Source organism: Rhagoletis zephyria, unplaced genomic scaffold, assembly GCF_001687245.7.
Source record: "Rhagoletis zephyria isolate East Lansing unplaced genomic scaffold, Rhagoletis_zephyria_1.1 Rzeph_scaffold_03353, whole genome shotgun sequence".
Classification (NCBI taxonomy): Eukaryota; Metazoa; Arthropoda; class Insecta; order Diptera; family Tephritidae; genus Rhagoletis; species Rhagoletis zephyria.
The window spans coordinates 32,792-56,894 of record NW_016160436.1 but is presented as its reverse complement, the minus strand read 5'-3'; the positions used below and the strand labels follow the sequence as shown (position 1 = coordinate 56,894).

At 33.8% G+C, this 24,103-nt stretch overlaps 1 protein-coding gene across 1 annotated transcript in view; it reads right to left on the bottom strand.

Moving 5' to 3' along the window:
• LOC108368839 (calmodulin) overlaps positions 1–24,103 on the bottom strand; it is a 48,645-nt gene that overhangs the window by 7,823 nt on the left and 16,719 nt on the right. The window contains exon 3 of the mRNA XM_017623773.1: positions 17,266–17,440. Coding sequence (XP_017479262.1) covers positions 17,266–17,440 — 175 coding nt within the window. The remainder of the gene's footprint in view (positions 1–17,265; positions 17,441–24,103) is intronic.

Sequence of the window (24,103 nt, the reverse complement as noted above, 5' to 3'; positions counted from 1 at the left end):
AAAGTTTCCATTTTAATTTTTAAAATTTTCGATATAAAAAGTTTTGGTATGGTTCCACAAAGACCTGGTAATGTAAATTTAACTAGTCAACTAAGTTTCTCCCGCACTTACGTTTAATCGCGTGTTTGTCTTTCGAAAGTTTATTTCCAAAAGACTACCCAAAAAGTGAATACCAATCAATTCAATTGGAATCGCTTGAAATCGCAGTGCGAAAGCACGCGGCCAATGCAAATATTTAACCCAAATATTATTATTTATTACTATTTTTTATCATTTTATTTCTTAAAATAAATTTCATCGTCTAAAGGAATAAAATAATTAACAATGCAATAATTGGCCGTAACTAAAATATTTATTATTTTATTTCCAACCACTTATTTTATAGCGTAGCATAATGTGTTTATAAATACCTTTACACCGCAGTTTTGCACATGTTTTAAATTTAGCAACATTTCATTAGCCATATTTATACATTTCACGAAATGCCAACGCGAAAAAAACAAAAAAAATCGTTCAATTGAATGCCTGAATGACAGAAAATTAATAGAAGTGGATTGCAGCCGAACAAGGAAGTCTTGTGACCACAGCGGCTTTCCCCAAAAAGATATGCATGCCATTACCTGCCACTTCCCTGCCCACCGCTACAGCCACCTGGGAGCGACAGCAACTACAAATCTACTATACATATTCTCCTTGCCCCAGCAAATATAAAGAATTTTACATAGCGATAAACGACGTACAAGAAATAGACGCCAATAATTTGCAAAAACAAAAATTGCTGGCACGGATTCGCAATGCACGCCCGAGGAGTGCTCTTGTGTTTGATGATGCCAGATCGAGTTTGTTTTTTGCACAAATGTAAAATAAGATGAATATCGACGTACATACATGTAGATACATACGTTCATTGCTACGGAAAGTTTGAACTGAGTACGTCGCACTGCTATAAATAACACAAAAATAAACGCCGATGGTGCGTTAAAATTAGAAAGCAAACAACAGTGAATGCCGAGTATTTGGGTAAAAGTGTAAAAATAATAAAAATATGTATCTACATATGATTTATGTATGCTTCGAAACTTGAAGAATAAATCAACAGAATTCGCGAAAAAATTATATCAAACTTGACAAGGCCGGCACTGAAGCAGAGCGGGTTTCGTTAGGTGTGGGGGTTTTGGGTTTTCTAAAGCGCCATGTAAGCGCAAGACACACGTGTACTATTTCACATTACACAGTAGTGTCCAAATAAAGGTTATCACCCGCAAAAAGTTTTCTAATAATGAAAAGAAATCGCGGTCATTAATAAGAAATTGTGTTTGCAGTTGTAAATGCAACTTGTTCATACGAGCCTAGGAATTATTATGGATATTTAAAAGATAAGTAACAAAAAATTTTAATTGTAAAAAACAATAAAATTCACAGTCATTTAGTGATTACGCAAGGTGTTTCTCGGTAGCGATTTGGAAAAATTCCCTCTCACAGTCAGTTATGATTCATTAACAACATTTGATGAACATTAAAGTTAAGTAAAGAAATAGAAAGATATGTTTAGAAAATTATTTTATGTATTTATTTTATTAATTCCATTCCATTATTTTATTAATTCCATTATTTTCTTCTTCTTAAATTTGAATTATTATTGTAAATAGTATTACTTTTTAAAAAATTGATTGCTAAAAGATAAACAGAATAACGTTAGCAGATCTTTCAATTAGCCTTTAAGATAGGAGAGGGCTTTACAATTCTATTCGCGTGTTGTCACAGCCGTCAATTGCCACACTTAAATTGTCATTATCGTGTCATCAACTGTAGTCATAGTATAATGACAAGCGAATAGCTCGTTTTATTTGCAAATTGCGGGGAAAGTGAAACAGCTGTCCTTTGTCCACTGCAACAGACTGGATTACTTTTAAATAGAATACACCGCAATGGATTACGAAACGCCGGAAAAGTGAGTAATTTTATAATAGCAAATTTCATTTCAGGCATGGAAAATATGAACGCACCACACAAGAGCAGCTGCAGTTTTGTAAAGACAACCCTGAACTGCAACGGGTAAAAACTGTTCAAACAAACTGTTGTCTCGGAGTTCCCTCAGAAGCCTTCTTGCTCCAAAACAATAGCCGCGCACATAATTATTTCCTGCATGATTAATATTCTGCAATGGATACTATTACGATATGCAAACGCAAATTATAACTTTTTAACACACCTATTTAGGCAAATAAAATGGTTTCACAGTTTTTATTTAATAAAAATGTATAACCTTTTTCCGCAAAACGAATAAAACTGAAAATATTAACATATGTATGTTTAAGCGTTGTCACGTACTCAATAGGTCATCACGAAAATAATAGCAATTGTCATTGTAAACGTAACAATTGATTATAAACATGACAATAGTTATAGCGGCGAGTTTTGTCATTGTCTTTCGAAATACTGATGAGTTAAAAGACATTTGCCCGAATTGTCGTTTAGCAATAAGTTCTTAAAAATTAAATTTAAAAAATGTGTTCCTTTTTAAAACAATCAAATCTAAAAACGAAACGAAAATTAATAAAAAGATGAAAAAAAATTAAATAGTTTCCAAAAATTTAATAGTTTCCCAAAATGTAATGAAATTTAAAAATATATTTATTTTTAAAACAATACAACCTAAAAGCTATGTAGAAAAGAGATAAAATAAGTTTATAAAGTAAAATTAAATACAATTAAAAAATATATTTTTCTTTTTAAAACAATAAAATCTAAATAATTAATGAAAGAAATGTTATTAAATGTTATAGTCTTGAGCGAGGCCTTATCGGTAACATAGAAACTTAAAAAATCTGATAGCAAAAAACGTGATTTAGCGATTGTAACGGCCGAATAAATAAGAATTTAAACCCAAATTTTTTTCTCGACACAACTATTCAAATAAGACGCTAAACATTTTTCGTGATACGCCTTAATGTACATACAGTCGGTGGTAAATCTAAGTGTACCCCTTGTTCACAATTTTTTTCATTCAGCCTTATCATGAGTTTCATTTTCCCCGAACCGGTTTACTTTTCACTTTTGGTTTCCATGGTTTTACTATGGGCGGATGACAAATTTTCGGGTGAATTTTTTTTCAGGCGGAACTCAGGATAAGCCAGATTAATTATTTATGAAAATATGTATAGTACATTCTATAACATAAAGAAAAATTGATTCCGATCACGCGTTATATGGAAGAAAACGCGCAACACCCTCCAAAAAGAAAATCTAAAAAATCAACGGTACTCTCAAGGGACCTGAAACTTGCACTCTGTTCAAACATTTTGAAATTTTTATGAAAATTGTTTGAATTTTTGTGAACTTTATATAAAGTGTGAAACTTTGATGTATATAGATATGTACATATACAGAATGAACTATATTTTCATAGATAATGAATGAAAACAATTTGTATGAAAATAATTGTGAACACTATATTAGAACAAGGTATACACTTACATTTGACACCGACTGTATGTACTTATTTTTAACCAACTTTAAAAAAGGAGGGGGTTATCAATTCGTCGGAATATTTTTTTTATGTATGCTACCGCATAATTTTGGACCACGCTATCAGATTTCTATAATTATTTTTACTTAAAAATTTTTATTGAAGGTGCATTTTAATATAAACGCAGTTTCAAAAAAAGTGTTGGTTGGGGCCTTTGTGAATTAAGGTAAGATATGTATGTGCGTTACGCTGCGATTATGTGCTTAGTGGTCGTTACCTTCATGTACACATTCGCATTCGCAAAATATTCGTATCATTTGGTGCGAATGCGAATGTAAATATGTATTCGCAACATCCCTGGTACGTACGTATGCAGCAGGCAATTTCCACAGCAGCTTAAGCTATTGTTCCATTAACATTGCCAACAGTCTATTGGCCGTCTGTGCTGCAATTTTTCGGCCGTCAACTCAAATCACTTCGCCTCCTTCATCACTCACTGTCCATAGTGCTACGGCTTTTAATAGCCACCAGTAAATGTAGTGTGTAAAAAAGCGCTGTTGTCAGCGCCAACCAGCGCCGCGCTACATAATGATAAACAGTACATTCATTAGTTGAATATCGATTTTCTAGGTGTCTATAATTTATGTACCTAGGTATGTATTTAAGCGAAAAAGTAAAATTTTTGTTGTGGGAAATCCTCATTTGCGTCGCTTGTCTAGCGGATTTGGCTGCTGTTGCTGGCTGTCTTGCGCTTTTACACACATATGTACATACACATGTATTGTTCCCGGTTATAGGCGTTTAGCGTTGCTCTTTTTGCCAAATTTTGAGTAATTTATTATTTTTTTTTTAATATTTTAAAAATTCTTTTGGCAGCAATTATTTTTGGTAAGCACTATTTATATACATATGTATGTATTCTCGTCCATAACCCACACCCCTACTCTACATTAACTGTGGGGGGCTTCGTAATTTGTAGTGTACATACAGTCATGTAGAAAATATTATGTGATCATTATAATAAAAATCATAAGTTAACCGTTAAAATAGGATTTATAATTTTCCGATCAAATTTAACCGTTATTTTATGATTTAATTTTTTCGATCAAGAATTTTTATTTTCATCAATTTCTTAAGTTATCTTTTATTTATATTTTTTCGATTATATCATAACCGTTGTTTTCAGATTTAATTTTAATTAATAAGAATGCAGTTTCCACTACAACGATTGAGTGACTGAATAAAATCCATAATAACGATTAATTTTGACCGAAACAGTAAATATCCAAATTTAACGATTATTCTTGAATGAAAAAATAAACAGTAACGATTTTGAAATGATCTAAAAATAAAAATCTTGATATTTAACGGTTATTTTTCGGTTGTTGTTGTTGTTGTAACGGCCATAACATGCGGTTAAGTTTAGAACTAATGTGGAGTTTTTGGGGAATATTATTCAAATATCTAGGGTAGGGAGTACCCGCTATATTGTGAATATTAAATTTTTTCAATAAGGTTTCAATTTGAACTTTGAGGGATTTATTCTAAAGGTTTTACTTGCAGTTCCATTTTGCTTGCTATTTACTCAATTCTGGCAATCGGCTCTTTAGATATCGAATTATATTACGACTGAATACACGTTTCAAACAGTGCGGGATAGTATTTTTGTTTTTTTTTTATGCAAACTAACAGCAAAGAAGATAAACCATCATAAAGTGGTAAACATTTTCGAGATCGTATAAGTAACTACACAACTACGAGTAGGGAAAAATGTTTAGTTAAAAAACTATCAACGGATTTGAATTTTTTAATATCTGAACTGTTTACTTGCCCAATATCATAAGCTTACCTGCTGTTAAAGCTCTGTTAAGCCCCAAAATGTTGAGTGATGTCACTGCAAAAAGTTAACTCAACATAAGGCAGAGATCACACGATTTTTACATTTGTATATTTTAACAGTTACACAGAGTTGTGTTGTTTGGAAAGCTGTTATTGTGTTGAACTCATTCTCGATAAAAATCACTAGACAGCACTACTCTGGGACTGCCAAAATGTACAAATATGTACAAATGTTGTGATCACTGCTTAAGTGTGATCCCAAGCATGCCTTTTTCGGTTAGCGTTTGCACCATTTTTTGTTTCCAAGTACATATTTCGATGCACTGCGCATTGCTTTGCCAAAATTGAGACAATTTTTTATGCTTGGATGATTTACAAAGTTTTATAACAGTCATATTGTCACCATACATTTTTAATCGTCTCAAAATGTATTGTGGTTGTTTCGGATCACTTAAAAATATATTTAACTTTTATAAATTGTATGACATAATGACAATGTGGCTACTTGTGAATCACTCAACTCCTAATATTTATAATATGACCACCACTGTTACTGAACAGTTTCTGTTAGACCAACATAATTGAGCTAGGATTCTGCTGAAATACAGCTAACAAAACTGTATCTAATGCCCGGTGGAAACAAGTTATAACACTTACTTCGTTAGAAGTGGCTTTTAGAATAACTTCCAATACATGTTTCTTTGTTTTTAACTTTTTTTACACCCCAAACTTCCTTCACTACTTGCAAAAATTGTTGAAAGAGTCAAGGTTTGTTTAACATTTTCCTAACCTTCTAGAAAATTTATTTCTTGGGCCCTTTCTTCCTTCACTACTTGCAAGAAATAATCGAAAGAGTCAAGGTTTGTTTAACATTTTCCTAACCTTCTAGAAAATTTATTTGTTGGTCTCTTTCTTAATTTTTCGATAATTATGTCGAATTTTTAATTGACATTGAAATGGGGAAAATTGTGTGCCAGTTAAAAATGTTGGCGTTATAACGGGTGATTTTTTTGAGGTTAGGATTTTCATGCATTAGTATTTGACAGATCACGTGGGATTTCAGACATGGTGTCAAAGAGAAAGATGCTCAGTATGCTTTGACATTTCNGTGGAAACAAGTTATAACACTTACTTCGTTAGAAGTGGCTTTTAGAATAACTTCCAATGCATGTTTCTTTGTTTTTAACTTTTTTTACACCCCAAACTTCCTTCACTACTTGCAAAAATTGTCGAAAGAGTCAAGGTTTGTTTAACATTTTCCTAACCTTATAGAAAATTTATTTCTTGGGCCCTTTCTTCCTTCACTACTTGCAAGAAATTATCGAAAGAGTCAAGGTTTGTTTAACATTTTCCTAACCTTCTAGAAAATTTATTTGTTGGTCTCTTTCTTAATTTTTCGATAATAATGTCGAATTTTTAATTGACATTGAAATGGGGAAAATTGTGTGCCAGTTAAAAATGTTGGCGTTATACATAATTTTTGTTTCCGATATAATGAATTTTCAGTTTAACGAACGGTCCTGACATTTATAATTCGTTATACTGGAGCACCACTGTAATTACACAGGTATTTTTTAATACCCAACTTTCCAATAAACATGCTTTGTAATTTAATGCACAGGCAAATCCGGCATTGGGTTCAAGCACATCGTGGAAAGGTGGACGTTCAAATAAAACTCGTTTTTGATAACATTTGAAATTTTTTCACAGATCTCATTCAGCTCTATCGCCAACTGCGTTTGAATAAATAGTTCACATAATTTTACAAAAACCAAATTGGGATTTTTTATTTTGTATTAAATATTTTTTGGAATATTTGTTTACATGGAATTAGCAATAACGCCGACATTATTCCTTACTAAAGTTGGGAGTATTTTTGTTTTTTATGCTAAGCATTCATTCCGTGCTTTATATTGCCACCATTCTCCTAGCGCATTAAACCTTTCGGCTATTTCTGGCAAAAATTCCCTGTTTTAAACATTTCTTATTTGTTTACGTAGCTGTAGAGGCTGCAAAATTGTAGGCGGCTCTTTTTTGAAATAACAATTCATAATTTACCTTCAGGTTTTTAGTTAATAATTCTAGACTACACTGCCGGAGAAAAGAATTGGCACAGAGAATTTTTCACAATATATGCAAAAAAATGTATTCTAATTTTTTGTCCGTGAAAAAAAAATGCCAAAAATCAACGGTAAGTCCTAGCTACTTCAAACTTGCACTTTATTATAATAAAATTTATTGGGCTACACTGCTCAATCTACTCAAAAAATTCTAAAAATCTGATTGAAAAGCTGAAAAATTGCATGAAAATTTATTGTATTTTCCCGAGTTTTGCACAAAGTTTAGAAATCATTTTTTTATATTTTTTTGTTGTAGTATGAACCATATTTCTATAAAAAATTAGCCGAAAAAAATTTAAGTAAAAATTGTGGCATATATTGTAAAAAATTCTCTGTGCCAATACTTTCTTCCGGCAGTGTTTTTTGTAAACGTCCCATTATTTTTCACATGACTGTATGTAATGTAGACCTTTGTGCCAGATTTCTTAGCTGCCGCTGCTGGTAGGTAAAGTTTGAAAAAAAACTACAAAAATAAAAATATTTGTAATATTTTTTCTTTTAAAGCAGAAAAGTGAAGCGCAAATATTTATCACTCATTATTCTTGCTCTAAATGTTTTATGAACTGTCTTAAAGAGCAATGTGCAAACAAAGACGTATGAACATACGTAAACACATACTTATGTACATAGTAGACATGTATGGATAAATACAATAGAGCAGTTAGTGTATAGGTAGCTGCCCCCCGGGCCGCCCCCCCCCCCCCCCCGCTCAATTCATTTTTTTTAGAACAACGCGTGCCCGGCAACTATACTCCCCGCGCCACCTCTCTCCTACCACTAATTTTTACAGGTGTCTACGTGTATTAGCAGGTATTTAAATTTAAGTCATCAGTTGCTATGCTCGCTAGGTTAGAGCATGTGGATTTGGATGCATATGTACATTAGACTGGATCACTCCCCATACAAAAAAAAATCGGTACTGTGTTTCAATTAGAATTATAAAATCTATTATATTTTAAGACGCCAACCAAAATATTTCGGAAAAATATTAATTAATTAAATCATTGGACAGGTATTTCCTCACCCTTTTTATTTCTTTGCTAATAAATTCATTCAAACGATGAAAGAGAAATGTACGATGAACGAATGTCATTCAAAGTTGAATTAAGATGTGTTGGTATTAAAAAAAAAAATTGTCACGGAAATGATATTTTTTGGACAAAAATAAACAGTGGAAAAATACCTTTCTACAAAGATCCTAGTGTAAATCAGAATGGTTTTGGCCCAGCTATTCAAGATTTTCGTAAATCAATCTTTGAAAAAAGTAAAAAAAACAGCATCAAAAATTTCATTATTACGATTCCGTTGAAAAGATTATTAAATATTTGTATGCAGGTTTTTTAAGCTTAATCTGTTTTGTCATCTGAGGGGACTTTTTTCAAAAAGTTCTTTAAGAAACTATTTTTATTCATAAAAACCCCCATTTTGGGAGGTATTTTCAAATCGGTCTAGCTCACTTAAATCTTAAAATTTTTTTCGAAATATTTTGGTGGACATCTTAAAATATAATAAATTTTGTAATAAGCACCGGCGGAAAACTGCAACTTTTTTTAGTGATGCAGTGTAATGTACATACATATGTGTATGTACATAAATAAAACTTTTTCTTCACAGCAAGCATTTTTTGGTCACACAAAATACGCTCTAATGCCATAGCAATATCCCTGCTTTTTCTTCCCCTTCCCTTCGTCCACCCCCGTCCTCATTTTTTATCACTATTTTCTATTTACGCGGTTCATTTTGCTAAGCAAATGTTTATTAAGTTTAAACAAAAAAAACATCAAAAAATAAGTAAAATACATACAAGTAAATTAAAGAGCAACAACAGCAGCTGCTAGCTATGTACATAGGCGCCGCAGTTAAAGCAGCAGGCAGGTATAAGTATGAGGTCATGGCCAATTTAATAGCCACCCACAGCGTGGGTAATAGCAGCAATGTGTAGCGCGCGCCCCGAGGGAAAATGGCAATTTCCTTAGCGAAATTACATGCATAGTTAAAATGTTGTACTCTCGTAAAAAGGAAAAATATTGCAAATTAAAAAAGGAACGCCATTGGAAATTACTCTGGTAACGTAGTGGCACCTAATTGGCAGTTAAGTATTTACACATTGAATAGTTTTGCATAAATTATTTACGCGCTGACATATCGAAACATGCCAATCACGAGTGAATGATGGTGAAAGAAGGCTGAAGTAGAGTGAAAACATGATTATGACCTCCTTTTATATGTAAAAGCTTTCGTTTAACTAGCCAAATTTAAGCAAACTTTTATAAGATCAACAAAACAGAGCGGTAACTTGAGCCTCTGATTTCTTCCTTTATGTTTTGAGTTCGCAGATTTGGCTCCCGAAAAATTTAAAGCTGACTAAGCGTATTTCGATGAGTATTGCTATTTTGGCCTACACTTGAAGAACAGAAAACACACATAGACATGGGCTGTACAGATGAAAAGTACGCCTCCTAGACTAGATGTCTACACGCATTTCCAAATGGAGGTACTTAATGAGCTTCTTACCTTCATAATGGCCTGACTTATAAGGTCGAAGGTGATACTACCACAAATTTGCGCCTTCGGCCTTATTTCTGTTCGGTGATCGATCTTTACGATCGATTTGATTGGAGAATTTTGCAGCTCTGTACCTAATTGACATCAAGGGTTAATTATATGAAATTAGATCCAGCTATCTCTCTCTTTCAAAGCATAAAAATTCCCGCTAACGGTTTGGGGAAGACAAAGTCCTTGCACGGTTGCCATTTTGGCAGAAATGTACCATTTATTATCTCACAGGTAATTAGAAAGTATTGCAGATAACCATATAGCCATTTGATCGATCCTTGTCATTTTAGCCTCGTTTCATAGTGCATCATACAAGGCAAAATCCAAGGTCGTGAAAAGCCAAAAAAGCATATTTCCAATGCAATTACTGCTTGCTATGTTGAATCTAGACTTAAAGGGCACTGTGAATTAGGAGGAAGTTGACAAGAGCTCCTAGAAAGTTTAACAGGCAACGCTTTTGGCTATGCAGATAAGCTGTTCATCTAAGTGGTAGCTGCAGTATTGCCTCTAGATTTCAGGCAGCCTTATAATTGTTGAGAAATAGTGCTCTAAAAAGGATCTATAAATAATTGCACTAAAGTCCACCATGGTAAACTTCACTAAAAGAAGGAAAGTCAACGTCCCAAGAGGAGAAGTAAACCCTGAATAAAACGTTTAAGTAAACAGTGAAAGTCTTCGTAGAAAGAGGAATGGGACCAGGATAAATGTTATCTCTGATAGTCAGCCAGCACCAAGGCAACAAGACAACTGAAAGACTATTTAATGTTTAATTAAGCATTCATAAGAAGGTAAGGGTAGGTAAATTAATCTCGGAACGAGTTCTGAATTTTAGTCCGAAAGACATGAGCACTTTCATAGGCTACACCTAACTGCTCTGCAGGTTCTGTGGCTGGAATATATTATGCGACGTATCATAGGTATAAAACTCTTATATTTTATCGTCTCCGTTCAGAAACTGACACATGACACCCTCAGAATTTAGATTAACATACTCGCATAGTAAAAGTGTATGCATACTTTGTTCAAATGAGTTACTGGTAATCGGTACACAACATAGAAAAAGAAATAACGGTAATTTCTGCATACTTAACTCGACTTATTGTGTTTTTTCGATTATGACGTTCTTCAACAAGCAAACAAGCGATATGTAGAATATTATTTATTTATATTGGTATATGCTTTGCCTGTATTAGGATCACAAGTGGAACATTATGCATTATTCATACTACTTAAGCCAACTCGCCCACCATAATGAAATCCGCCCATCTTACTAAACTTCAATTCTGCTAAATTTACAGTTTTCCAAACCACCCGAGTCTCCAGCAATATTCTATGCCACCAAGAACAATCGAGAGTAAAGGCATGTAATGTATGCGGCGCTGCCGTAGACGAGAGCAGTAAAAAGAAAATATGAAACTACAAGGAGTCATTTAGGAGCAGCAGTATATGGCAATACATACTCGCACAAAGGCATATTACTTGTTTTACACAACTTTCGCCATGTCATGCTGATGTTACGCCACCGCCAACAAGGTAATTTAGAGCGCAGTGCAGCGAATTTTACCAATACGTGACAGTGCCGCAGCCAATGCTTGAAGCATTCCTGCAACATCATACTGCGCATGTGCTACTTCTGCAAGTACAGCAAAATCCCGGGTAATGCGTCGACATAAGGATGCCAACGACAACAAATGGGGCAACGAAGAGCAGCTAGTAACTTCGTAAAATGCCGACTGTAAAGAAAATGTAGAAAATAAACCTAATTTGAGAGCATAAATTCGTCGCTTTGGGATGCTGATGCGAAGCAAAGAATGCAAAATGGAACAGGTAAAAGTTTGCGAATATATTTATAAAATGTTTCATTATCTGCAAGGCGGCATCGTCGTCGTCGTCGTCGTTTGATATTCTCGTGTGTCTAGCGAAGTAGTGAGACTGCATCGAGTACATAGTTTGCAAAAAAGTGTCGCAAAAAGTGCGCTGCAGCCTGCAGGTGTGGCACTACCAGTGTTGCCGTTGTGCGACCAAAGGGGCAATTTGACCCTTTCTAAGTGCCAATACCCTTTGACCCGACTTTTTGAAAATTCATATTTTTTGGTCCTTTTCCAAAATTATGTGCGGCTTTTGCCCCTTTTGAGAGATTTTTATAGGAAATGTTAACAGAACCATGCTACTAAAAAATGCGTCCTCCTGCAAGTACGAAAAAATTGATCACTTCAAACTTTTAAAGGAAATGCAACTCTTCTCCTTGCAGCAACTTGATTTGTGTGTTTTTTTTTTCAAAGCTTGTCCCACTATTTTCTTTTTAAATCCAATAACGAAACGTTCTAGCAGAGAAAAGACTTTACATGTAAATTTGATGTTGATCTTGGATCTCAGATTTATTCTTTTACTAGTAAAGAAAAGAAAAAATAGAATGATAACCCTTTTTTCGTCAATTACCCCTTTTTTGCGACTTTCTGCAAATTCTCAACGGCAACACTGGGCACTACCACACAAGGCAAATGTTGTCAATGCTGGCTGGAGTTGCAATGGTGATAAAGAAGCGGCGCCGTTCTGCCTTGCAAATTGTGAAATTCCCTTGGCCAAAAGGACACTCAGCATCGAGCGAGTAGCAGATAGCATTTGAGTGAGCCAACAGCAGTGGGGGAGTTGGCGTGACGCGGCAAGAAATTGCAGAATTAAGATGCTTATCTCGATGGGCTTTAGTAGATACGATTGGATTACGAGTAGCTTTGCGCCTACTTGTCGGCACTTGTCAACATTCGTTCGCTTGCTCGCTCCCCCTGTCACTTTCCCAAATGCCCTCCTCCACTGCTTGCACTTGCGAATAATCAAGTGTTTTTCCTACACTTAAGAACGATTGTTTTTTTTCTTTATTTTTATTATCTTTATTTAATTCCTGTTGCTACGTTCAACGACTCGCTCGCCATGCTTGTTTGCTTTTATTTCATATATACTTCACTTAATATAACTTAAAGAGACATACCAGACATTTAGACAACTTGACAAAAACAACATGAAAATCAAAAAGAACAAAAACGAACAATAATGAGGCGGCAATGGCGAGCCAAAAACGCTGAGAATGAGGGAGAAATGGAGTGATATTTTATTTCATGATTAAAATTCTTATTAATATGCTATTCTTAACTTGGCTGTACGCCATATGAAAATATTCGTTCATGCATTTGTTTGTATATTTATACACCTAAGTAAGCATGTAGTATGTATGTATGTACATACAAAGGTGCTTCTCTGCGCAAAATTCATTTCAACTCGGCGAAGAATTGCCGGCGGACCAAGGCAGCAGCGCAATGGCCTGAAATCGTGGGACAAAGGCGGGTAGTAGATGCTCACTCATCTGGTTTTAACAGTGCGATATTTTTTGCTTTCTAACTTTTAGTGTATATTATATGCAAAAGCCGACAAACAAGTGCGAATTTTGGCATTTTTTAGTTCTTCATTACTTGTTTTTTATTTTTATTTTATTTTTTCGTCTTTTTGTTGTTTTTATTGATTTTCTAATTTTTCTTTCGTTTTCTATTTTTTCTCTTAACCCGTTTTGTTTTCGTATTTTTTGTTGATCAAATAATTTACCAAAGCGCGTGCTGCTGCCTCCCACACATTGAATTTGCTTGCCTTCACACTCCTGATAAATTACTACTTAGAATCATTATTTATATGCTACGAAGCCATATACATAATTACTATTTGTAACGAAGTCAAAAAGATGATGCGAATATTATGAAGAATTATTCAGGATTAATTGAAATATTTTTTTTAATTGTATTGTTTTTCCAAAAATAATCCAGGTTCGTGTACATACAAGAATACTTAGAAGGAAATGTATAAATAGTTAAAATCGTTCGGTTCGAAAACTATTTGAGAATTGGCTGAAGAATAGAGTGATTCAGAAAATTGTTGTTCTGATTCATTCATCCTACTGAAAAACGCCCTACTACCGAATTTGGTTGAAGAAGGTCATATCTCAGAATTTGGTTGAAGAACGCCCTATATCAGTAAATGAATCATAACTCCCAATCTCAGCTGCCCAAATATTGAATTTGCATTGAGATAGGGCGTTCTTGCACAAAATTCTAAGAAATGTTGGTCGTTTTCGAAGTGGCTGCAGAGATAGGTCGATCTTCCACTCAGCCGTCGATATGTAATACACACGTCTTATATGTTGTGCGTATGCGTATAAACTGACCGGTTGTTCTGAGTCTGATCAATAAAGTAATTTCAATCGCCAGTCACAGAATAGTCAGTTCATTCTATTTCTTTTTTACCTCGCTTTTATTAGCTTGGGATCTAACTATGTAATATTGAAGCGCCTAAAAGATACAGTGATTTCCATTCTCAACATACAAGTAACCTGATGACAGTACGAATGGAAATTATGAAAGCGGGTTTTTAGATTTTAAACTATATTTTTTATATGTATTTTTTTTTGAGTATTATTTTTTTTACTCGTACTCTGTTTAATTTTCCTCGATAATTTATTTAATTGACCTTTTATTTTTTATTTGCTTTTTTTTAATATGTTTTATTTCGGTTATTTGCTTTTTCTATTTTTTGATTTTTTATTTACTTTGTTTTATATTTTTAATTTTTGATATATTTTTTAGTTTATATTTTTATTGATTGTTATAGTTTTTTAAACTTTTTATATATATTTATTTGTAATTTTTATTTAATTTGCTCTTTTAAATTTTTTTGTTTATTTTTGTTTTATTTTTCCTTTTTATTTATTTTTTCACTATTTAATTTTTTACTTTATTATTTATTATTTACATTTTATACATTAAATTTTTTATATTTTGTCTTGTTTTTTATATTTTTATTTTATATTTTTTATATTTCATATATTTTATATTTCTTATATTTTATATTCTATATTTTTATCTATATTTTAAATTTTTTACATTTATACATACATATGTATATCTATTTTATATTTTATATATTTTTTTTTTTTCATTTTTATATTTTTAACATCTTTTTAATTTTTNGTTTATTACCTTATAACTTCTGAACCGCGGCACGGAAACGCACGAAACTTTGCACACTTATTTGCTTTTACCCCGGGAAGGTTATAGGGATATAGAAAAATGGACATTACTGGAAAAGAGGGCGTGGCACCTCCTATAATAATAATAATAATTATAATAGATTGGTGCTTACACATATGTTAATGTTTGGCTGAGCTTCTCCTCCGATTTGTGGCGTGCGCCTTGATGTTGTCACACAAAGCGGAGGGACCTACAGTTTGAGAAGCTGTTTTTCATGGCAGAAATACGCTCGGAGGTTTGCCATTGCCTGTCGAGGGACGACCGCTGTTAAGAAAAAACTTTTTTTCTATATTTCTGCGATGATGCTTTGACCAGGGTTTGAACCCAGGTGCTGCAGAGTAGAAGCGCGCACGCTTACCACTACACCACAGCGACCGACACCTCCTATACTAACTAAAATTTTCATGTTGTATATCTCTTGAAATATTTGTGGTAGATCACTAGAGCTTGCTGTCGAGATAAATAAAATGAATTTCATACTAATGGGAAAAAATTGGCGGAATTGGAAAAGGGGGCGTGGCACCTCCCATAGGCGTGAATTAACTTCGGAACCGTAAGACACATAAATTGAAATTTGGTATGCAAACATATCTATGGTAGATGCTTATCTTAAGGTATATATAAATGAGTTTGTAAAAAGAGGCGTGGCAGATAACATAGGCGTGGAATTTTTAGTCAGTCATAGCTTCGGAACCATAAGTCACATGACCCCTTTAATTCCTTCTGGCGTGGGGTGAAACCCGCGGGTAAAAGCTAGTATTCGCGGGTCAAGAGTAGAGGTGGGTAATGACACGATTTTTTGTGTGTTGACACAGTGGCATACGCACACCATGAGGTGTTAATACACTGTGTTAGCACAATTGTGTTATTGCTACCTATCAACCCTTCGCTCGAATTTGCTATTTTCTTATGTTTTGCGATTATTGGCGGCGAGAACACTCAACACAGCAGAGTGTGCTAAAAACCAGGGACGTGAACCGGATGACAAATTTGGTCGGTTCGGTTCAGCGGTTCGAACCGTTTTTGCACTTTTAGATGGGTTCGTCAAAGCGGTTTTTTTGATCTTTGAACCGGGATTTTTGTTCAGTTCAACGGAGATCGAGAAACAAAAAAATAACGCGCAAGTTTAAGTGTCAAGTGTCAAGTGTAAGAATGCGCAAGGTAAGGGCGAGATGGGTTGCCTTTACATTTGATATTGTCACATAGTAAACAAACATGGCAGGTATTACCATGTTTAACAAAAAGAAAAAAAATATCTATTGAAAATTGGTTGAAACGAACCTTTAAACCTTCATAGAAAGTGGTGCGGTTTTCGGTTCGGATCAAACATTTATGGAAAATTTCGGTTCGGTTAATGGTTCAGTTAATTAATAGAAAAAACGCGGTTTTCCGGTTCAAAGCCGGTTCACGTCCCTGCTAAAAACATTTCCCAGTTTGTGCTTTCATATTGTGTCAAGTGTGCTACAGTGCTATCGTTTAATCGAAAAGTGTGCCTGTGCGTGCGGCACATCGATGAGTGTTAGCACAGTAACACAGCACTGTGCTGTATTACACATCACTATTCAAGAGTAATAAGCGCTTTCTAACTGTCTCCATTAGCGATTGTTCATCTGCTGCGACACATCTCCGGCGATTAATCGCTTGCGGAGACCGTTCATCGCTAATCTCAGGCGATAGGTAGCAGGCGAGCTATCGCAGGCGGTAAACTGTCGTTTAGTGAGTTCGACAACTTGGTTTAACTTGAAACTTTGATGAAGTTGTGTTTTTCGATAACACATATGTATTTCTTAAAACAACAATCCAAGTGATTAAAACGTTATTAAGGTTGTTCGACTTAACCTTTTGACCACAAATTTTATATATGTATATACATAAATTTTTTATTTTTTATCTACATAGTATGTATGTATATTTTACTAATTTTTGTTATTTTATGTTTACTTTTCATTCTATTATTTTATTTTATTACTTTTTTTATTTTCATTTTTTATCATTTTGTTAATTTAATTTACACATTTTTTTATTTTGTCGTTTTATTTAATTTTTTTTATTCTATAATTTTATTTTATTTTATCTTTTTTTAATTTGTTTGCAAACTTCCGGTTTCTGTGAAAAATACGCCGTTATACACACAATATCACTTCCGGAAATTCCTTAAGTTTTTATAAGCTCTACCATACAAAAGTATGTTAATTAACTTCTGAACACTCACCGTCAGCATCGACTTCATTTATCATGTCTTGCAGTTCGGCTTCTGTTGGATTTTGTCCTAGTGATCGCATCACTGTGCCCAATTCTTTTGTCGTGATGGTGCCATCACCATCTTTATCGAAGAGCGAGAATGCCTCTTTGAATTCAGCGATTTGTTCTTCTGTCAGTTGGTCAGCCTGGAAAAGAGGAAGAAGAAAAAGGTTAGAAAAAATTAAAGTGATATATGTACATGCATACATACATATTTTCATAAATCAATATAATTTATGATTGTCTAAAAAATTTACTACAGATGCGTAAACGAATATGTATACTTAAGTATACTCCATAAGTATAAGGCTCCTAAAGAGCTCATTTATGAGGGAAAAGCTCCGATATAAGAAGGTTTATAGCTCAAAAAGAGTCTTTTAGGATCCTTTTGGTTAGCCGGGTTATGTATGTACATATACATACATACATATGTGTATGGCCTCGCGTCATTTATTTAATACTAGGTTTACATATACATAAGTAGATTATCCTAATTTTCGAGCTCAACTCCCTAGTCTGTAATTAGAAAAAGAGGTTAGCCATACAAAATCTCTCCTTGTTAATCTGTAATTATAAAACAATCTCAGATTAAACCGATAACTTTTCGGTATCCAACCTAGTTTTATCGATAATTTTTGCGAAGAAGAGTAGTGTTACCGTTGTGCAAATAAAGTATCAAATTGACACTTTTTGGAGATCGATGCCCCCTGACACCGACTTTATAAAAAAAATTTGTTTAAACGTTTCTTAAAAATCATGCGACTTTTGCCCCTTTTCTTTAATTTAAAATTCTATATACACATTTTGACGTGTTTAAAAATGCTTTTAGTATTTACTTTTCAAAGGCACCTTAAAAATTTCAACTCTGGCAAAATTTTTACTGATTTCAACCTTTTATTGTGTCAAACATTTTCTGCAAAAATGTTTAAATGAATTAATGCACAGTTTTTGTAGCTTAGCATTTCCCAAAAGTTAGTTGTATTAAATTTATTTTTGTCACTCCCGGTACAAACAAATAATTTGCGATAGTTCATATATATACAAACTTAAACGGCTACACTTTGTTATAACAATTGTTATCTACTAATATTGCTTTTTTGTATATGAAGTGTTATATAGATGTAAGTACATTTTTAGCTGCAATTTCGTTTCCATAATAAATGCAAAACGTGCATATTGCGTCTTTTTAATACATATATCCCTCATGAATAGGTTTTTATTTTAAGAGGAAAACTATGTTTGACAGAAAATGATGGGGCGTACTCATAGAAGAAAAGAAGTCTATTCTAAGCAGCTTTTGACAGATTTTACGTTAAAAATTATGTCAAAAGACTATAACTAATCTTACGAGTCGATGCTATTTCGAAATGTTAAATAATGAAAGTCTTTATATACTACAAACATGGTATAAACGATTTGAATGACTTAAAAACACTTTTCTCGGCTGTGACTCTTTTTTGGGGCTTTCGAAGAATTTTCAGCATTAACCCAGAGAGGAGAAATGCCAAATGTAAAAGTAAACAAAAATGGACGCTAGCAAGGAAAGGAGGTTTGCAAAGGTATTTTTAATTAAATATTGAGTTAAAATATATTTAAATTGCTTTATATAGCAGAAAAAAGAGATCACGGTGGCACAGAGATGAAAAAATAAAGTTTCCTTGAGATGGGAGAATAACAAGCACAATAAGCATGAGGGCTAATAATCTAAGATTTGCCTGTGTAAACAGGGTGATTAATAAACGAGCTTTGATTGAGATTATATTTATATGTAAACATACTTTAAGATAAGTATTAAAAACAGCATTCTTAAACATATGTACATACTATAGGGCCATTTTCACAGTCATTAGTTAACTAATATACTAATGTTAAACCACCACTTTTCATTTCATAGTATCAATTTGATCAATAGTTAAAAACAGCTGTTTTCCTTTTATTTAACTAATGACTGGGAAAATGGCCCATAGACGCATGTTTCGGCTTTAGCATTGAAGTGTGTATTTAAGCACAATATGACGTTAAAGCCACGTAGGAAAGCAAAGCGATAAAAAAGCAATAATCGTGTTTTTTCAAGGTAATTTTGCTGCTCCTAAACGCCACTAAATCGCAATTAGTAGCTAATAACATTAAAATCCTCAGACCAAAAATAACATTCCCCCGAAATAGTAAACGTAATAACAAATGAAACGTGCGTTCGATCATACCAAAAATCATATCAAAATACAATTACCACTATACCATTTTCCAGCGCCTGTTTTTTTACTAAAACTCAGCCTAATCCAAACTTAGAACTGTTGACGACACACGCTTGTCAGTAAGCAAAAACAAACCGATTGGCTAACGTCACTAAAAAAAAAAACATGATTGAAAAACAATGCTGATAAGGAGGAAACTTGTTTGGCAACCAGAATTAAAAAAAAAAAAAAAAAAAAAATTAACATTAAACCGCGTGACTGACGTTAGAATTTTACTTTGCTTCTTTGCCAGCTATTAGCTTCGTAGCTAAAACCGCAAACAAACACTCACCATTATGTACTAAATGTTTAAATCCTCGTATTTTAGAAAAAAAGCACACACGAGCAATAAATATGTTATCGAAATATAAGAATCTTTTTATTTTATTGGTTCTGCGTATTATATTTAATTAGTTGATATGTTTATTCCTGTTGATTCACCGGTCAGCAGTTGAAACGGTACAGAAATTGTCGCAACGAAAGATAAGACGGCCACGATTTGGACAGAGGTGCTGTTGTTAGTAGATTGTAGAAAGAAAGGAGAAGTGGCAAATTGGAATTTCGACGAGCTTGATAAATTCAGTTTAAACAGCTTTTTTACCGCCACGTAAACACACACGCTCCCTCACCCACTGCACTCTTCAAAAACACGAGGCGATGCAACAGCGACAACGACAACTACGCGAGTTCAAGGGCTATGCGGCGACAATTTGTTATCTTTGAAGTACCACAATGAATATTTTATTTTCAGTTTTCTTATTTCTTTTGTTTTCTTTCAGACAGCACTTCCGTTGCGCGTTCTCTAATCTTCAAATATAAGAACGTGTTTGTTGTGGCAAACTGTTTTCTTTTTGGAGCAAAGCTTTTGTTTCGCTTCTTATGTCAGTTTGCTTTAATTTCTGCAGCTGACTGATTGACAATTGTGAAAACTCTAGAAGTGGCTGTCGAAAAATTGATGCTTGAATCACAGTTTGCCACATTAAACACCTGAATTTATCGAAGGCAGGAAGAGGATGTGCTGAATGCTGAATAAAGGAAACGAGTGGAGTAACGAACGAATAATGCATAGTTTTAAGAATTTCGAAAAAAAGAAAAATGCATGAAACGTATTTAAAAACAGCGCACATCCAAATACGGCAACTAACGTCAAATATATGTACATACATAAAAGATAGATAACAAGCAAGCAAATAAAATGTGAATATAAATAACATACAAAACAGATTGTAATGCAGATATGTAACTACAAAATAAATCACAAAATATGTACATACGTGAAACAGACACCTACTATTATTTGCTAAAAATATGCGCAATTCGGTGTTGAGTTTCCGTTAAGCTCTTTTTGACAACAAAAACTACCAGAGTCAGCAGCAGCGGACTGACGTCAACGGGTGGGCCAGACATAAGCATTGGAGTGGTGAATACAAATGTGCTATGTATTCTTATGTGCATACGTACATACATATGAAACTAGATACTCAACAGTTAATCACATATGTACATAAATATTTATTAGGTATATGTACATAAAACTCCACAAAACAATTTGGTGTATGCGGATAATGGTAGTTGCGACAAATAACGCATAATAAATTTAAAAAAATTTGTGTCAGCTTCTGCTTAGCGCAGGTCAAGAATACATAATAAAAAATGTATGTACATATGTGCATACGAACGCCCAAAGTGACTTCAAAAAAAAATAAAAAAATCAGTAATTAGCCCCAAAAGGTACATATCGTCATTACCAAGTCAAACTATCGAATGTGCTAAAATACTTTTTCATTAACGATAGCATCGTTACGATACCTTGCGCATGCGTTTACAATGATACGTAAGTTGAAAAATCTTCGAATTTCTAGTCTTCTTAGAAGCAGAGGATACTGTCTTGAACAAGTGTCGAATCCCAGACTTTTTTCTAATTACAACCGCTTTTTTGCTCTTCTGAAAAGTACCCAGTTACCCAGTACCCCAGTATGCAGTTTTGTAATCGGTCCTAATATGGTTGTCGACGTCGAGGTAATTTGTTCGTCAAAAAATAGCCATCGCTAGTAAAACGCCTTTTCTCCCATACAAAAGAAATTGAGACGTTTATTTTTGTGTCCAACAGGTACACACAGTACTAGGAGTCTTTAATTTTATTGAAAAACTATATTCAACAATTTTTAACTAAAAAAAACTATTTCAAAAAATTAATAAGAGCCAATTTGCACGATATCTTTTCCCCTGCGTGGAAAGCCATGCGTGTCGAGCTTGGCATGCACGCACTTTCAGCGAAATCGAGGTATTTTTTTGACCTTTCGCTTTTATCGAATTCACATTTTCGTATTTTTACCTTGTTTTCGCGATTCGCTCCGCTTTAAAAAAAAAAACGCAAAGAACGCCGCAAACAAAAAGTCATCGTGTAAACGCACGTAGATTTTCGAAAGACTTTTGTAAAAGAGCATGTGCAAAAAACTNAAGCCATGCGTGTCGAGCTTGGCATGCACGCACTTTCAGCGAAATCGAGGGATTTTTTTGACCTTTCGCTTTTATCGAATTCACATTTTCGTATTTTTACCTTGTTTTCGCGATTCGCTCCGCTTTAAAAAAAACGCAAAGAACGCCGCAAACAAAAAGTCATCGTGTAAACTCACGTAGATTTTCGAAAGACTTTTGTAAAAGAGCATGTGCAAAAAACGCAGGACGAACAGTCATCATATAAAAAGGATATAATACTCGTAAAAATTAGTGTTGGGAAGTAAGTATCGTGTTATTTTGAAGATCGAGTTCTTTGGTGTCTATACTTTTAAGGAACGGGTATTTTTTCTTTAAATAAATATACACACTATGGCAACATTTCAATGCTTAGTGTAGGAAAATCACAAGCTGCCAGCACTTTATTCAAATTCATATATTAATCCCTAATTACGTCAAATGAATGGATAACTTTACTGGGTACAAGTGTTGTACTTGAAATGAAACTTGCAACTGAGTACAATCAGCGGTAAATGTAACTGAGTTCTATCAGTACTTTGAAGTATCTATTCTACGGTTAATACTGAATACTTTGAATCGATCTTGAGTACATGTATCAGAGTGATGATTGGATCAGCAATTTTGTTCATTTTCAACTTTACTCGGATTCTAGAACTTGCCTGATTATGTAAATATNGTAAAAGAGCATGTGCAAAAAACTCAGGACGAACAGTCATCATATAAAAAGGATATAATACTCGTAAAAATTAGTGTTGGGAAGTAATTATCGTGTTATTTTGAAGATCGAGTTCTTTGGTGTCTATACTTATAAGGAACGGGTATTTTTTCTTCAAATAAATATACACACTATGGCAACATTTCAATGCTTAGTGTAGGAAAATCACAAGCTGCCAACACTTTATTCAAATAAATATATTAATCCCAAATTACGTCAAATGAATGGATAACTTTACTGGGTACAAGTGTTGTACTTGAAATGAAACTTGCAACTGAGTACAATCATGTCTGAATAGCGGTAAATGTAACCGAGTTCTATCAGTACTTTGAAGTATCTACTCTACGGTTAATACTGAATACTTTGAATCGATCTTGAGTACATGTATCAGAGTGATGATTGGATCAGCAATTTTTTTCATTTTCAACTATACTCGGATTCTAGAACTTGCCTGATTATGTAAATAAATCCGTAAAATTCTCGGGGAGCTGTAGTCCCGGGATTCTATAGCTTTAATACTTAGTACTAGTAAATGGTATTTGGCTAATAAAATAAAAATGGGTAAATACATCAGGAAAATAATTGTTCTTCATTTCGCTAACTTTATGAACGAACCTAGCACAAAACAAACTTCAACAAGTTTCAAACGCCTTGAACTTGCTTCGATAATGAGATTAGCAGCCCGAAAAGAAGCAGAACAAACTAGATACAGAAAACGAGTTCGCTGCAATCGAGCTCACTTCAGTGCACTTTGCTTCATTGCTTATCTACATATGTATGTCCCGCAATCGGTAATACCACTGTCACAGATATCACATATAAATTTCGATCCCGATTGGAGACGGTTAAGGCGTGTTGGGCAGGGGTCAAAGTACAGATTCCTCTGTAGACTCAAAAAATTAAAATTAATTTTTTTTTCATCTAGCGTCTACGTAGGGGTTGATGATTAGCAAATCTGATGTAAAAATTTGCTTCCTACATTTAAAAACCACCCTAATGTGCATATTATGTATGTATGTATGTGTACTACTCGTATCGCTCATTTGCTGGAAAAACGTCGTAAAAAACTACTTAAATTCAGAAAAAGTTCTTCATGTTAGTTGCGTTGAAAATTCATAACAAGAAGTGAATTTGTTTTTCTTACAGTTTTCCCGCTTTCTTGGCAAATAATCCCGGGATTTCGGGTTTGTAATTTGCACTGATGGCAATAATAGAAGCTCCTTTTCTTTGGCTATATTTCTTTTTTTATTTAATAATTAAGATTTTTTTATAAATGTATAGCTCTATATACATGCAACGTCGCGCGATAGTAAATTTTAAACACAAATATCAATATATTCGCGAAACCATGGGCCAAATATAGTAAAATTGCGTTTTTAGTT